At 36.8% G+C, this 14,925-nt stretch overlaps 1 protein-coding gene across 2 annotated transcripts in view; it reads right to left on the reverse strand.

Moving 5' to 3' along the window:
* PIK3C2A (phosphatidylinositol-4-phosphate 3-kinase catalytic subunit type 2 alpha) overlaps nucleotides 1-14,925 on the reverse strand; it is a 99,238-nt gene that overhangs the window by 35,473 nt on the left and 48,840 nt on the right. For both annotated transcript variants that reach the window (XM_082845754.1, XM_082845753.1), the window contains exons 5-12: nucleotides 14,156-14,276; nucleotides 13,394-13,505; nucleotides 12,163-12,242; nucleotides 11,969-12,032; nucleotides 4,923-5,066; nucleotides 3,051-3,099; nucleotides 2,760-2,970; nucleotides 408-530 (exon numbers count right to left, since the gene is read on the reverse strand). In XM_082845754.1, the coding sequence (XP_082701880.1) occupies nucleotides 408-530; nucleotides 2,760-2,970; nucleotides 3,051-3,099; nucleotides 4,923-5,066; nucleotides 11,969-12,032; nucleotides 12,163-12,242; nucleotides 13,394-13,505; nucleotides 14,156-14,276 (904 nt within the window). The remainder of the gene's footprint in view (nucleotides 1-407; nucleotides 531-2,759; nucleotides 2,971-3,050; nucleotides 3,100-4,922; nucleotides 5,067-11,968; nucleotides 12,033-12,162; nucleotides 12,243-13,393; nucleotides 13,506-14,155; nucleotides 14,277-14,925) is intronic.

Raw genomic sequence — 14,925 nt, forward strand, 5'->3', positions numbered from 1 at the left:
TGCAAAATATCATCTTGTACGTGGATTTAAGATAATTTTTAAAATCTGTTAACCAAGAACTAGGCTTCCTATATACAGTGTTACAGAACAAATACTAAGCTAAAGCAATGTTATAAAAAACCATCTTTGTAGAATTATACGTAACTTTAACTTGACAAAGCCTAGGAAGAATTGATGGCACCTTCTGCAATTTAACAATATGAATATTTAAAAGAATATTTCAGATTTTTAAATGAGAATTTCAGTTCATTCTATAGAATTGTATCTAGAAGAGACTTTAAGATATCAGTAAGAATTTAATGAATTTTAATGGAACTTGTAATTAAAACTGAAAGCTGTATGCATAAATGGATAAAAGTAAAGAACACGGCATACTGAAAGAATAAAAAGCCAGAAATTTCACTTACAGTTCATCCCATTTAATAAGATAGAAGAAATTCTTATAAGTGCCAACCTTCTTTGATTGAATAGGTTTAAAAAGATCCTTTCCATTGTATGTCAGGGAACATATCAAGAAGTATTTTTCATAACTGAGAAAAGAGATTAATTTTTATTTGATAATACAAATTAGTTAACTAATCAAATATGTATCATTAGCCATTCTTACCTAAAAGTGACTATTATCTGAAATAATTTGGTTACCATTCACTTGAATTTATGGAAAAACATCTAAAATTTAACTATTGCAAATCCTACAAAAATAGAGGCATAGCAAAGGGAATACCGAAGGGAACATATATCACTAGGTGCCAGTCTAAAGGAGCCGTATTGATACCAGCTGGAGAATTTATCTCAATTTTGTGCTCAGTTAGTTACTAGCTTTAGATTTTAGTTAAATGACACTAAATAATTCTTCATTTCTAGGTAAATTCTAGGAAGTAATAGTACAAACATTTATCTCCCCTAGGTGCTATTTTCCTTTGCTAAGCCACTGAAATAGAGTCGGTTTAGCATATTAATGGTGCATGGGCCTGACTTGCACTGAGCCAGTCTTCCTACTCTATTAGGAGGCTTCCATCCAAGGGGACAGATGCTATTGCATTCTTTCACTGGACAGCAATGATTTAGCCCCTAACTGCTACAAGTACAAAGCCGGGTAATACAGTCAGGCAATCTTGTAGAGCAGGAGTTTTAGGTTCAATAAAACTGTATTCTACTAGTACTCTAACTTACTGCTAGGCTTACCCATTAACCATTTTGTTCATACAATCTGTTAATCATTCTAAATATATTTCAAATCTAATCTCACTGGTTCACATAGCTAACTATTTAATTGCTTTTCTCAACCTTCTCCTTTTTTTTTTTTTTGGCCACGCTGCTCGGCTTGCATCATCTTAGTTCCCCAACAAGGAATTGAACCCATGCCCTGGGCAGTGCAAGCACGGAATCCTAACCACTGGAACCACCAGGGAATTCCCTCAACCTCTTTTTAAATCAGCATTGTATTGGGAGTTCCCTGGTGGGCTAGTGGTTAGGATTCCAAGCTTTCATTACTGTGGCCCAGGTTCAATCCCTGGTCAGGGAACTGAGATCCCGCAAGCTGTGCGGAGTGGCAAAAAAAAAAAAAAAAAAAATCAGCATTGTATTAACTTTCTTTCCATCTTAATTATCACTGTGTTGTTTTCTACTGAGTATTTGTTCTCCTCATTAGTGTCCCTAAATTTAATTGTGTGTATACATGGTTTTGTATGGAGGATGTGGAGGGTATTATCTCTGTAACTATTTAAAAGAATGAAATACCTTTAGACACCAATAGTACCCATTTAAATGCAAGTTCCAAGAGGGCAAAGATTTTTTGCTGCCTTGTTTACTGCTGAATCCCTAGTACTAAGAATACTGCCTACAGATGGTGCTCAGTAAATATTTACTGAATGAATTAATATACCACTTTCAAGTCATTATATTATATATTACCTAATGCTCAGTTTATTTCTAAAGCAAAATTTATGTTTGGTATCTATAACTAGGCTTTATTTTATAGCTATTTTACATATATATGTATATATATATATAGCTATTATAAAACAATTTCATTAAAAATATTCAATTTGGGGGCTTCCCTGGTGGCACAGTGGTTGAGAGTCCGCCTGCCGATGCAGGGGACACGGGTTCGTGCCCCAGTCCAGGAGGATCCCACATGCCGCGGAGCGGCTGGGCCCGTGAGGCATGGCTGCTGGGCCTGCACGTCCGGAGCCTGTGCTCTGCAACAGGAGTGGCCACAACAGTGAGAAGCCCGCGTATCGCAAAAAAGAAAAAAAAATTCAATTTGGGCTTTTCAGTTTATACTAGTCTTTTCCAAATAAGTTGAAGGTGGCAAACTTTTTGGCACTGACAAAAAAATCAAAAAGGAAAAACCCATATTAAAAATTCAATAGAAGAAATATGCTCTTGCATACTTCAAAGTCTAGCAAAGAGTAAATTGTAAACTACTAAAGAGGGACAAAAATGTGCTATAGTCCCACTACCCTGGTTCTAAAGGAAAGGCAGAAACAGCAGTCATAAATTGACTAATTTATTAACTAGCATTTGCCCTTGTAAGTTTAAACATATTTTCCTGCCTTTTCTGTACGTAGTGGGGGTGATATATTTTATTGGAACAGCATCAAACATCTCTGTAATTTTTAGGAAAACCACAAAGGTATCTGGTGGATCACGTATCATCCATTTAAATGCCAAGGAACAGTGGATGCCGACATTTTTCAAGATTAGATTAGCTTCTAGGTGAAGCGATACATATCTCCTTTTAAATAGTTACTTACTTTGATACCCAGTTACTCGAAATTCCATGTGCAGCAAAAATTGTAAACTGGAGCTGTTCCACTGTGGTCCATGCTTCCTTGATGTTCCTGTTACTGTGGGCACAGTCTACAGAACCCCTACCAGAATTTGCATGGAGTCTGAGAAGATCATAAATTGCTGCAGTTAACTGGTCCATGCTTACTTGAACAGGATTTTCAGGATTCAGTGAGCCTAGGTTTAAAGAAATTGTTAATATAATTCTCTGAAAAAGCAACAATTAGTCCTAAAATTTAAGGAACTTCAATACATACCTCTAGTTGAACTCTTGCTAGTGTCTCCTCCTCCAGACAGTGAAGTCACCTGCTTACATACATACAAATTAGTGAGAAAATCACCCATGATGTAATATAAAATGTTTACCTTTTATCTCAATACATTTATTAAATTCTATATCAAAGAAATCCTTCATAGGAGAAACTTCCCAAGTGTCCGCAGAATAAAACAATTAAAAAAGACTGCAAAAAGAAAATGAATATCCCAAATCAAATAAAGAGATGATTTTTTTTTCTTTGCGGTACATGGGCCTCTCACTGCTGCAGCCTCTTCCGTTGCGGAGCACAGGCTCCAGACGCACAGGCTCAGCGGCCACGGCTCACGGGCCCAGCTGCTCCGTGGCATGTGGGATCTTCCCGGACCGGGGCACGAACCCACGTCCCCTGCATCGGCAGGTGGACTCTCAACCACTGCGCCACCAGGAAGCCCAGAGATGACTTTTAATATGAAGAAAATGCATTTCCATTACTTGCTCTACTATTAGCATGATAAGCATATCCTTAAAGAAACTAGACTCTACTTATTACCCTTTAGTGTCTCAAAAAAAAGCTCTTATAATTATTCGAATTGAGCTCTCCTTCTACTCTCTGCTCCTTTATCCAGCAAATGAATATAATGAGTAAAAGCCTCAGACAACATTAGGACCATGGCAGTTTATCACCTCCAAGTGATTTCAGACGTATTTTTTAATTTATAAAAACAAGCACATAATAAGAAAGGAAAAAACAAACAAACAAAACACGAGAGATCCAAATTTCTATACACCATAAGAATAGGCTCTCTGTGAGAATGAATGGATTAAGCTAGTTCCTAAACATTTGTTGAGGAACATGCCAACAATATAACTTTTCCTTTCTTTAAATTTATCATGTCTTGTGATCCTTCTCTCATCCTTCCAATCAAAGCTATGAACATCCCTCTGAAAATAGTTAATTAAATCCCGGTGGAAACATCATGGGGAGAACTTTTACTAAATGCAACAGTATGATGTCAAGTGAGGGCTCCTAACCTGGTTGCCTCTGAGGCAATTTAAGTCACTATTACTGAGGCTCCTGGGTCTTTCCAATAGGAAGGAGGTATAGTCCAAAGTAGAACTTCCCCGTTGACAATCATGAACACTTCCATCCAGAGGGAGGGAAATGTTAGCTATTACTATCCAGGTCCTTCAAGCGTAGTATTACCTTAAAACCCCAAACCAACTCATTTTTGCCAGAGTTACTCTCTACACACAAAAAGTTCAGTTGGGTATCCACCTATTCAGTGTCAACTCTCACAAAGTTCTTCAAGGCAGTCCGTCTCCTCTTAGGAATTCCCCACCTTACCAAGTAAGTGACCAAATCAGCTCAAAAGTAAAAGCCAAAGTTAAAACAGTAACACTTGGGCTTCCCTGATGGCACAGTGGTTAAGAATCTGCCTGCCAATGCAGGAGACATGGGTTCAAGCCCTGGTCCGGTTGGATCCCACATGCCGCAGAGCAACTAAGCCCGTGTGCCACGACTACTGAGCCTGCACTCTAGAGCCCACGAGCCACTACTACTGAAGCCTGTGCGCCTAGGGCCCATGCTCTGCAACAAGAGAAACCACCGCAATGAGAAGCCTGCGTACCACAACGAAGAGTAGCCCCCACTCACCGCAACTAGAGAAAGCCCACACGAAGCAAGGAAGACCTGACGCAGCCAATACATACATACATATATACATAAATAAATAAAATTTATTTTAAAACTAAACAAAAAAAAAAGGTTAACACTTTGTCTAGCAGTAGCAAGAATCTCCCAGTTTAAGTGATAGATGCTCACTTAAGTACATATTTGCGCGTGATAAAATGCTAATTACTAAAAAATACTCACTTCAGCACTTTTACTCCTTGGAAGATTAACTGCTCTCTTCAGCTTCTTTACTGATTCTGTAATGGCAAGAGTCTCCACACCATCTAAAGCACTGCAGATTTTTCTTACAGCTTTAATTACTTGATCTACCACTCTATGTTGGTTCTTTAAAAATAAAAAGTAAAATAAACATAAGCATATGAAATTTAAAGGATCTATTTCAGAGATGAAGTAAAAAACCAGACATTTCAGATGTGCCTAAGAACAGATATCCTTTACTCTTTTGTGATGAAAAAGAAAAGAAACAAGATAGCTTTTCAATTACATAAGTTACTTTGAAATAGGAAAAAAGCAGGCCTGGTTAATTTTCACTTTGTCTGTACAATTATTCATATGCAAATGCCTTTAATTTCTTATTAGAATCAAGCAAAAGCAATAAATCACTAACAAATTATGAAATCACTTAAAAAAGCTAGAGTTCTTTTTAATTTTCATTTTGTGAATAATTTCCACATTAAAAACATCAACACTTCTCGCTCTCCTGCAAAAATTTGGTATCAAAAACCAGGTTGTTCAGAGACTGGTCACTAATAACACTGGGCAACAGTTACTAAAAGTGAGTCAACTTTTCAGCATCATTTGCATCTATACAACCAACACTTTCTAAGTCTTGTCTGATGAAAAAACTTCTGTGAGGACAATCCCTCCTTACTATTCAACCACAGATCATTTCACCATGTAAGTATACATGTACAAATATATTATAAAATAATTTACCTGAAGAGGATGATTCTAAAATCCTTCTCCACTCCCCCATCATCGTTTTAAAGTACATATCTCATTAAGAAACAAAAACATTCTTATATAATGGATTAATTCATCAAATATTTACACCAAACTTAAATGCCAAGTACTGTTAGAATGGGCTGAAACTCAGTACTGTACCATCCCTTAAACATTTAAAATTTTCCACCTTTGAGGCTTGGTTACCATAAACCAAATGTTCTCTTCATCTTCACGTGTAAATGAAACCACCTCATTTTCTCAAATACCCAATTACCTTGCAGTCCTCAGATCCCGAAGGTCCCAATTTTTGCTTACTTGACTTGTATTTCTTATTTTTGCTCTTCCACCTTCATGCAAAAACCTTTCCAGTTTTGAGGCTCATGCCATTCTCCTATACTATTCTCCATCATTTTTTATATGCCAGTTATCAATTTATTGTCTATCAGTTCCAAATCCACCCTTCTTTGCTCTACTCTGTGATATGAGAACTTGACCTTACAAACATTTCTCCTTTGCCAGCTAGCACAATGTTAGGTTTTGTCAATAGAGGGCACTGAAAGGACACTCAAAGGCAATAACAGCAGGAAGGTACTTCTCATCAGGGTTCCAGTCCTCTATTTTTAAATTCAGTATGGAAGCCCAGTGGTCCTCAACTACCCGCTCCAGCTGTACCCTCAAGCCATGCTCCTCCAATCTGACAGCTCTACCAAATTTCTTTGCCATAGGCAACCTGTGTGCTCCTGTGATAGCCATACCCTCTTCAAAGAGGCCAAATTTCAGCCTGGGGCTGAGGGAGAGGCTCTATCATAAGTCCTCAAAGTTCCTTCACTATCCACATTACTCCTCAACGTAGAATTGATAATTGCGCTTCTTTGCACCTGTTACTTCTGGACCCCCTCAGAGCAAGGCTGGCACTTTTTTAAGGCCTGACAGCAAATGTTTCAGGCTCTGTGGGTCAAATAGTGTGTCACAATTCAACTCTGCATGAAAACAGACACATAACATAAATGAATGAGTAAGGCTGTGTTCCAATAAAACTTTATTTACAAAAACGGGCCAGATTTGTCATGTGAGCCATAATGTGCCAACTCCTGCTTCAGTCCTCTTTTACCCCTTATAGTAATTAATTACCTTTTACTAATTAACAATTCTTTAAATTTCCCTGTTCAAAAAACTACTATAGTTTCTGTTGCCTGACTTGGCCCCTGACTGACTGATCTGCCTTGCCACTGACATGTGGTCACTTCCCCTACTACATGCCTTATTTTTGCTCTGGACGTTTATCTCTATATTCTATAAGAAGCCTCAGTTACATAGATGTCCATGTGGGGCTTCCCTGGTGGTGCAGTGGTTGGGAGTCCACCTGCCAACGCAGGGGACATGGGTTCGGGCCCTGGTCTGGGAAGATCCCACATGCCACAGAGCAACTAAGCCGTGAGCCACAACTACTGAAGCCCGCGCTCCTGAAGCCCGTGCTCTGCAACAGGAGAGGCCACCGCCGTGAGAGGCCCGTGCACAGCAACGAAGAGTGGCCCCCTGCTCGCCGCAACTATAGAGGGCCCACACGCAGCAACGAAGACCCAACACAGCCAAAAAAACCTGTCAATGTTGAAAATTCACAGCATCTTCAACCCCATAATTGTACCCTATCAGAATCTTAACCACAATACCATATTCTGATCATAATCTCCTTTGCTTCCAGCCCTCACACCCTCATTCTGACCAAACCTGTTCTCTGAGCTCAGAGACTTCTCTGCTTCTTCTACCAGGCAGCTAGTTCTTCTAAAGAAAATCTCACAACCATAAAGATCCAACAGTCTCCAATTTCAGCAGGCATCTGCATGCCATTTAACATTCCTTTTACAAGCCCTGGTCAGCTCTCTTTCCCATTCCCCTTAGAAGATGAAGCCAACCATTATTCCTTGCCTCAAAACCCCTACTTGCCACCCTAACTTCATTTTAGTGAAATAAATTAACATCTTATCCCTAGAAAACTAAGACCAGGAGGGATCAGAACTTTGCAACTTCCTGACCTCTCCCATAAACCTACCTAAGAGAAATCAAGACATACATCCACACAAAGACTTATACATGAATGTTTATAGCAGCATTATTCATAATAATCAAAAACTACAAACATTCAAAATGTCAGTTATTGGGTAACTGGATAAATAAAATGTGGTATATCCGTACAATGGAAGTATTCAGCAATAAAAAAAAAATTGTGGATACACACTACATGGACAGAGCTTAAGAACAGTATGGTATGTGAAAGAAATCACATGTAAAAGATTACATAAGGTATGATTCCATTTACAGGAAACCTCCATTAAAGGCAAACCTACTGAGACGGGAACCAGATCAGTAGTGGTTTGGAGCTGAGGATGGGAATGGGGAATGACTGGAAAGTAGTACACGGAAACTTCTGGGAGTGATGAAAATATCCTAAATGTGGACTGTAGTGACAATTATACAACTCTATGCATTTGCTAAAAGAATCATTGAATTGTACACATCCAATGGGTAAATTTTACAGTATATAAATTATACCTCAATAAAGCTATACAGAGTCACTATTATTTCTGATAAGATGGTCAGTGAAGAGCTCTCTGATTAGACAACATTTGAGCACAGACGTTAATAAACTGAAAGGGTAAGTCATGCAAGTATCTGGGGAAAGAGCATTAAAAGAAGGGATAAGCACAAGGGTCCCAGCTGGGGAGCATACCTGCAGATCAGCTAGAACAAAGGAAGAAAGGGGTAGGAAGCCAGATCAGAGAGGTAGTGGGTCAGAATGTGTAGGGCCTTGAAGCAACAATTAGGGATTTGAATTTTACTGACTGAGGTGGTAAACAGTATTTTGAACAAAAGGGTGGCATGATTTAATATTTTTAAGGGTTTACAAATTTTATTAATTTTTTCAAAGAACCATCTTTTGGCTTTGATTTTCTCTTATTTTACATTTGCTTTCTGTGATTATATTCATTTTTTAAATTTTTTTTTTATTTTGGAACAATTTTAGATTTACAGAAAAGTTGCAAGAATAGTAAAGAGAGTTCTCATTCAACATTAAAGGAAAATGGGTTAAGTAACTTCTTACATAACCATGTTAAATTTGTCAAAACTAAGACATTAACACTCATTAAATTACTATTACCTAAACTGCAGGCTTTCTTCAGATTTCACCAGTTTTTCCACTAATGTATTTTTCCTCTTCTAAGATACAATCCAGGATACCACATTGCATTTAGTGATTTATTTTTAAAAGATAATTTTGGTTGCCTATTGAAGACAGGCTATAGAAGGACAGGTAGAAGCTGGAAGACCAGTAAGGAACTGCTGTTAACTACTATAGCTGACTAGGAGTATAGTTTTGGTAGTGATGAAGGGTGGTCACATTCTGAATGTATTTTCGAGGCAGAGCTGACAGGAATGAGACCGCATATGGGATGTGAAATATCTTTTTCTTGAGAAATAAAACATGACTACAAGGTTTTGGCCTGAGCAAATGGAAGGACAGAGTTGCCATTTATTAAGAAGGGGAAGACTGATGAATAGATATGAAGGATAGCATAAAAATTCAGTTTCATATATCTTAAATTTGAGATGTCAGACATTCATATAAAAATATCAAGTAACAGACACTTGAATCTGAAGTGATGATCAACATATGTAGGGTATTTAAGGACATGAGATTAAACGAGATCACCTACGATGTGAATACAGAGAGAAGAAAAGAGGTCCTAGAACTGAGCACCCTGGGCATTCTAATGTTATAGAGGTCAGGAAGATAAGGAGATCATAAGGAGCTCTGAAGCCACGAGTAAGAGTGAACACAGAGCAGACACTGGAAGTAGGAGAACCAAGAATGTGGTATCCCAGAAGCCATGTGAGTGTTTCAAGAAGGAAGAAACGATCAACTCTATCAAACACGATAGAAAAGTTGAGAAAAAGAAAGACTAAGAACTTATTACTGGAATCCTGATCATTGAAGTCCTTGATGATCTTAAGTGCAGTTTCAGAGAACCATTGAGAATGAAAGCCTGGTTGGAGTGGGTTCATAAGAGAATGAGAAGAGAGGAAGTATAAGCAGAAAAAACAGATTAACTTTCAAGTTTTGCTATAAGGAGAACAGAGAAGTAGGGTGATTGCTGCAGGGGGATGTGGATTTTTTGTTTTATTATAAGATGGGAGTATATCCATGGCTCCATCCTTGAACTTTTTTTTTTTTTCTCTACCTGCAGTGGTTTTCTTGGTGATCTCATCCAGTTTTATGGCTGCAAAATATTTATATTCTGATGATTCCCCAGTTTATTATCTCCAGCCTGGATCTCCTCCATTAAATTCCACACTCATATCCAACTGCCTACTCAATATCACTACTTGGATGAATAATAGTCATCTCAAACATAATGTCCAAAACTGAGTTCAGGTCTTCCCCACAAACCTGTTCTTCTCTAAGTTTTCTACATCTCACTAAAAGCAACTCCAAATTTCCAAATGCTCAGGTAGAAAACCTTGGAATTATGCTTCTCTCTCTCTCTCTCATGCTCCACATCCAATCTATTGGTAAATCCTCCTAGCATTAACTTCAAAATTGTCACAGAATTCAACCCCGTCTCATCACTTCTGGTCCAAGCCATCATTCTCTCTCCTGTGACTAAAAAAAAATCTTCCTCATTCATTTGTTTCCACTATTGCCCCCTTCCTCACTCTATTCTAGCCTAGCAGACCTTATACATACCAGGCACACTTCTCCCCCAGATAACCAGGTAGCTTCTTCCTCTCCTTCTCCAGTTCTTTACTCAAGTTCATTTTCTCAATGAGGCCTTCTCTGATTACCTTATTTGAAATTGCAACATTACCCTCCTCTATGTTTCTCTAATAGCACTTACCACCTGATATAACATATACCTTGCTAGTTTATTTTACTCTGTTTCCTCTAACTAGAATGTAAATTCTCTAAAGAGCAAGGATTACAGTTTCTTTTGTCCCCTGCCACATCCTCAGCACCTACAACAGTGCCTTGAGAGAGGAGATACTCAGTAATATTTGTTGGATAAATCAACATAATTATATATTGATAAAAAGTATAACAGTAGCTAGAAATCTGGAGGTCATCCTACACTATTTCTTCTTCTCTTACATCTCATTACCTATCAAAATCTAACCAATTTTATCTACTAAATATTGTTAATCAGTCCCTCCTCTTTACCTGTACCACACTCACTGTCTTTTACCTGGACTACTATCAAAAACTTTCCTAAGTAGTCTCCCTGAAACCAATCCTGCCAAGTTTAAATTTAACTTCCACAATTTGGCCAGAGTGACTTCAGAGCTCAAGACTAAACAAGTCACCCACCCCACCCCACTCCACTTCCTACCCTCTGCTTAAAACACCTTGAATGGCTACAGGAGGGGTCAACAAACTCTTCCTGTAAAATGAAAATAGTAAATAGTTCAGGCTTTGCAGGACATATGGTCTCTGTCCCAAATACTCAACTTTAGTATTAGAGCACAAATGCAGTCATAGAAAATATGTAAACAAATGGATGTGGCTGTGTCCCCCAAATTTTTCTTTACAAGAATGGGAAGTGGACTGGATATGGCCCCCGATCTGGAGAATAAAGTAAAACTCCTTCACATGAATTATATGGTGGTAATTTATATCTGGCTATTTCCAATTTCATCTTTCAACCTTCACTTCACACTTTGTATCAGAGAAGTGCTTACACTTCCACATATGTATCGCACCTATGTACTTTTGTTCACATGCCCTTCCCAACTATCTTCTAGCTAACTCATACTGTTTAAGACTTGGCTCCGGCAGCATCCCTTCTTAGAGGCCTTCCTTGAACCTTCAAGTTGGGAGAAGTGCCCCTCATCAATCTCTCAAAGGACGCCAAAACATACCTCTATTCTACATTTACTATGTTGAAATTCTGTTTAAATCTTTCATTGCTAGTTTTAAGTTCCTGGTAGGTGGGGATTAGGTCATTCATTCTCATAACTCCAGCATCTAGCATATAGCAAGTATTCAATAAATGCTTTTTGAATTGAAGTGAAGGTTCCTCTTAGTAATAAAGCTCAGGTAACTCAAGCACTACTGAGAATTTTTGTTAATATGTTGGGTCAGAAAACAAGTTATCAAATATCAACTTCAAGAATATAGTTTAAATAGTCCTTCTAAAATATTTAATCTAATTCCAACATTAGTATTTAAGAGTGTACAGAGAAAAGAATCTTTAAATCATCAAGCCAAAATGTGAATTAAGACTTACTTCAATTTGAAGAGCCAGTTCCACTTGGTTGTGATAAGAATCTAAAAGTTCTTCAACAGGATGTCTGAAATAAAGAAGTTATTGTGGCTGAAAGATACCATATGCAAAAATGATTGTTTTATTCACCAAAATAAGTGCATTCACATCCAAAAGTAACGTCTGAAAACCTGAAATTAATGTTTTAGATGCCACACCTTGTCATGACTTCTTTATAAGGTTTTTCTATTTGATGCAGGTGTTTGTTTAAATCCACAGGTGTTTCATCATCTTCTGCCTAAATAAACATACAGACAAATGTTTACCAAATAATGAAATCCATTCTTTGGTCTTTCTATTGCCAAATTAAGTAAGGTTAAGCGTATGATAAATTCTTGAAATGAAAGTGACTTTTGAGAACCGAGGCCTCTGCTATAGAGAGAGAATGGAGCGCTAAAAGCACTTTTAAAGATGGCGGACAGCCAAATGAAGGTGGGGTGGGAACCAGATGAGAAGAGATCATCTGAATTTCTGCATTTTTTATAATGATAACCAAATTTCCTTCTACCTTACCTTCAATAAATAAGGCACTGGTCTCTTCAACCATAACCCTTATTATTCAAAATACTCAAAAACATCATGCCTTAAGAAACTGAAAAGAGAAGTTACTAATGATTGTTAAAATGTACTGAGTTTTGTGAAATAGTTTCCACCCAAGTGAAATAAATTCTACCTAACATAGGAGCAAAACCTAGGAAAATAAAGAAAAGAGAAAGTAGAAATGATTGATATTTTTCCTCCTAAAATTCTACCAAATGAATGATTCTCCTTAGAGGTTAAAAGTCATCAAGTGTTTATACAGTAATAAAATGGCCTAATTTCTTGCATTCTATTTTGCTTTAACCTCAAAAGAAAGTACTATAGTTTTAAAACAGAGAATTAGTTTTCATTTTGTGAAAAATAATATATTTTTCTCAGTTTGGTGCAAAGGTCAATGTGGATCTTTTTCTCCCCAAAACCATATTTAGCATTCAAAATCTTTCTTCTTCCTCATTTCTCCTTGACTGACCCTGATGTTTTCATTGTGTAACTTGTGTAAAACTATTACAAGCCAAACTTTTATAATTCCTCCACTTTGATTTTCAAACATGCCTCCAACTCTGAGTAGTATGCTACCTAAACCTCCATGATTGAAAGTCTCCCCCCGGTCTGCTAAAACTCTCCCCACATCTGCTTTATCCTGTAGGGGATAAAGCGTGCCTCACTCCCAGTCAAACCCAAAACTCTCAGAGTACGTACACATTGCAAATTGGCTGATTAGCAATTATTTAGAATTACATATTAATCCAAACTAATATTAATCTAAAATTAATATTTAATAATATCTAAATTAATCTAAAATTATTTAGATTCAACCAAATGCAATTCAGTTATAGGGTACACACTTACTGTTCGGGCCAGATTTTGGCACATTGCGCTGAAGGTCAAAAGTTGTAGTTTAATCTCCGTGTCCCATTTTCGACAGTTTTGAATATGTTCATGACTTCCAAGACAATGATTACTGTTAAAATATATCAATTATTCATCAATGTTATTCTCCTCAAACTAGAAATTATACAGGTGAGAGTAAAATGTAAATTTTACTCATCAGGAATTGAAGAGAATGGTAAAATACAGAGACTTTTTTAACCAAGTGTGAGCATTTAAATAGAGAAATAATTCTACACGAGAAGAGTTAAAGCAAAGAAGAAAGAAGATGAAGACAAACAAGGAAAAAAAACAGGGACAGAGCATTTCTAGTAGGTTCAGAAAAAGATTCATATAATGATTATTTCAGGCAACTAAAAGGAAATCACAACTAAACACTGTGTATAAAGTAATACTGCATGCTACAAAGGGAAAATGGAGTCCCTAATGATGTAACTATTGCCTCTCTGCAGAAAGAAAAACAACTTTAAATTCACTTGTCAACCAATTGCCCACCATTCTTCCCATCTAAGACTATCAGCTTCTTAAGGGCAAGATCCTCTACTGTCTTAGACACAATGTCTTGGACAACGTATATCTTAATATAAGTTAACTGATCCAATAAACCAATTCACTAGGACCCAATGTGGTTTTAGATTATAAATTTAACTTGAAATTTTTCTAATTTAATCCATTAAAATGAAATTTCCAAAAATGTTGCTCAATAATTAAATGAATACTTACTTCTGTAGCACTTCCTCTTGACCACAAACTTTAAGAACATAGCTGCCAACATCTACTTGATTCAAGTCATCATGTACCCAGCAAAGGGCTTGCATTATTATGATTTCTACAGTAGAACTCACTGTAAAAGAGTTAGTCATCATTTTCATTGTATACATTCAACACTAAGTATATACCTATTCAGACTGTATGTCTTACAATCTAAAACAGCACTATATAAGAGAACTATAATGCAGGTCACATATGTAATTTAAAATTTTCTAGTAGCCATGTTGAAGAAAGTAAAAAGAAACAGATGAATCTAATTTCAATAATATATTTTATTTAACCTAATATATCCAAAATATCATTTCAATATATAATTGGTATTTCAAAATTACTAATGGGATATCTTACATTCTCTTTTCAAAGTAAGTCTTTGAAATCCAGTGTGTATTTTACACTTATAGCACATCTCAATCTATATTAGCCATATTTCAAGTAATCAATAGTCACATGTAGCTAGTGGTTATCGTATTAGACAGGGCAGATCTAAGCTAAGAAAGCCACCTCTGTTTTACAGACTCCTCCAAAAAGGATGACATTTAGCAGTGTCTAGCAAACAATTATTTAAACCAAATCATAAGGAAAAAGAATCACCATTTTAAACATTTGACATTTGCCTGGTAAATTATCCAATGAAGAATAAAAATATAGAAAGTAGGAAGTATTATTCAATTATCATTCTTCACAATAGCTGGATACTAAGATTACAAACCATTAAAAACTAA

The sequence above is a fragment of the Leucopleurus acutus genome (assembly GCF_964270905.1).
Source record: "Leucopleurus acutus genome assembly, chromosome: 8".
NCBI classification, from domain to species: domain Eukaryota; kingdom Metazoa; phylum Chordata; class Mammalia; order Artiodactyla; family Delphinidae; genus Leucopleurus; species Leucopleurus acutus.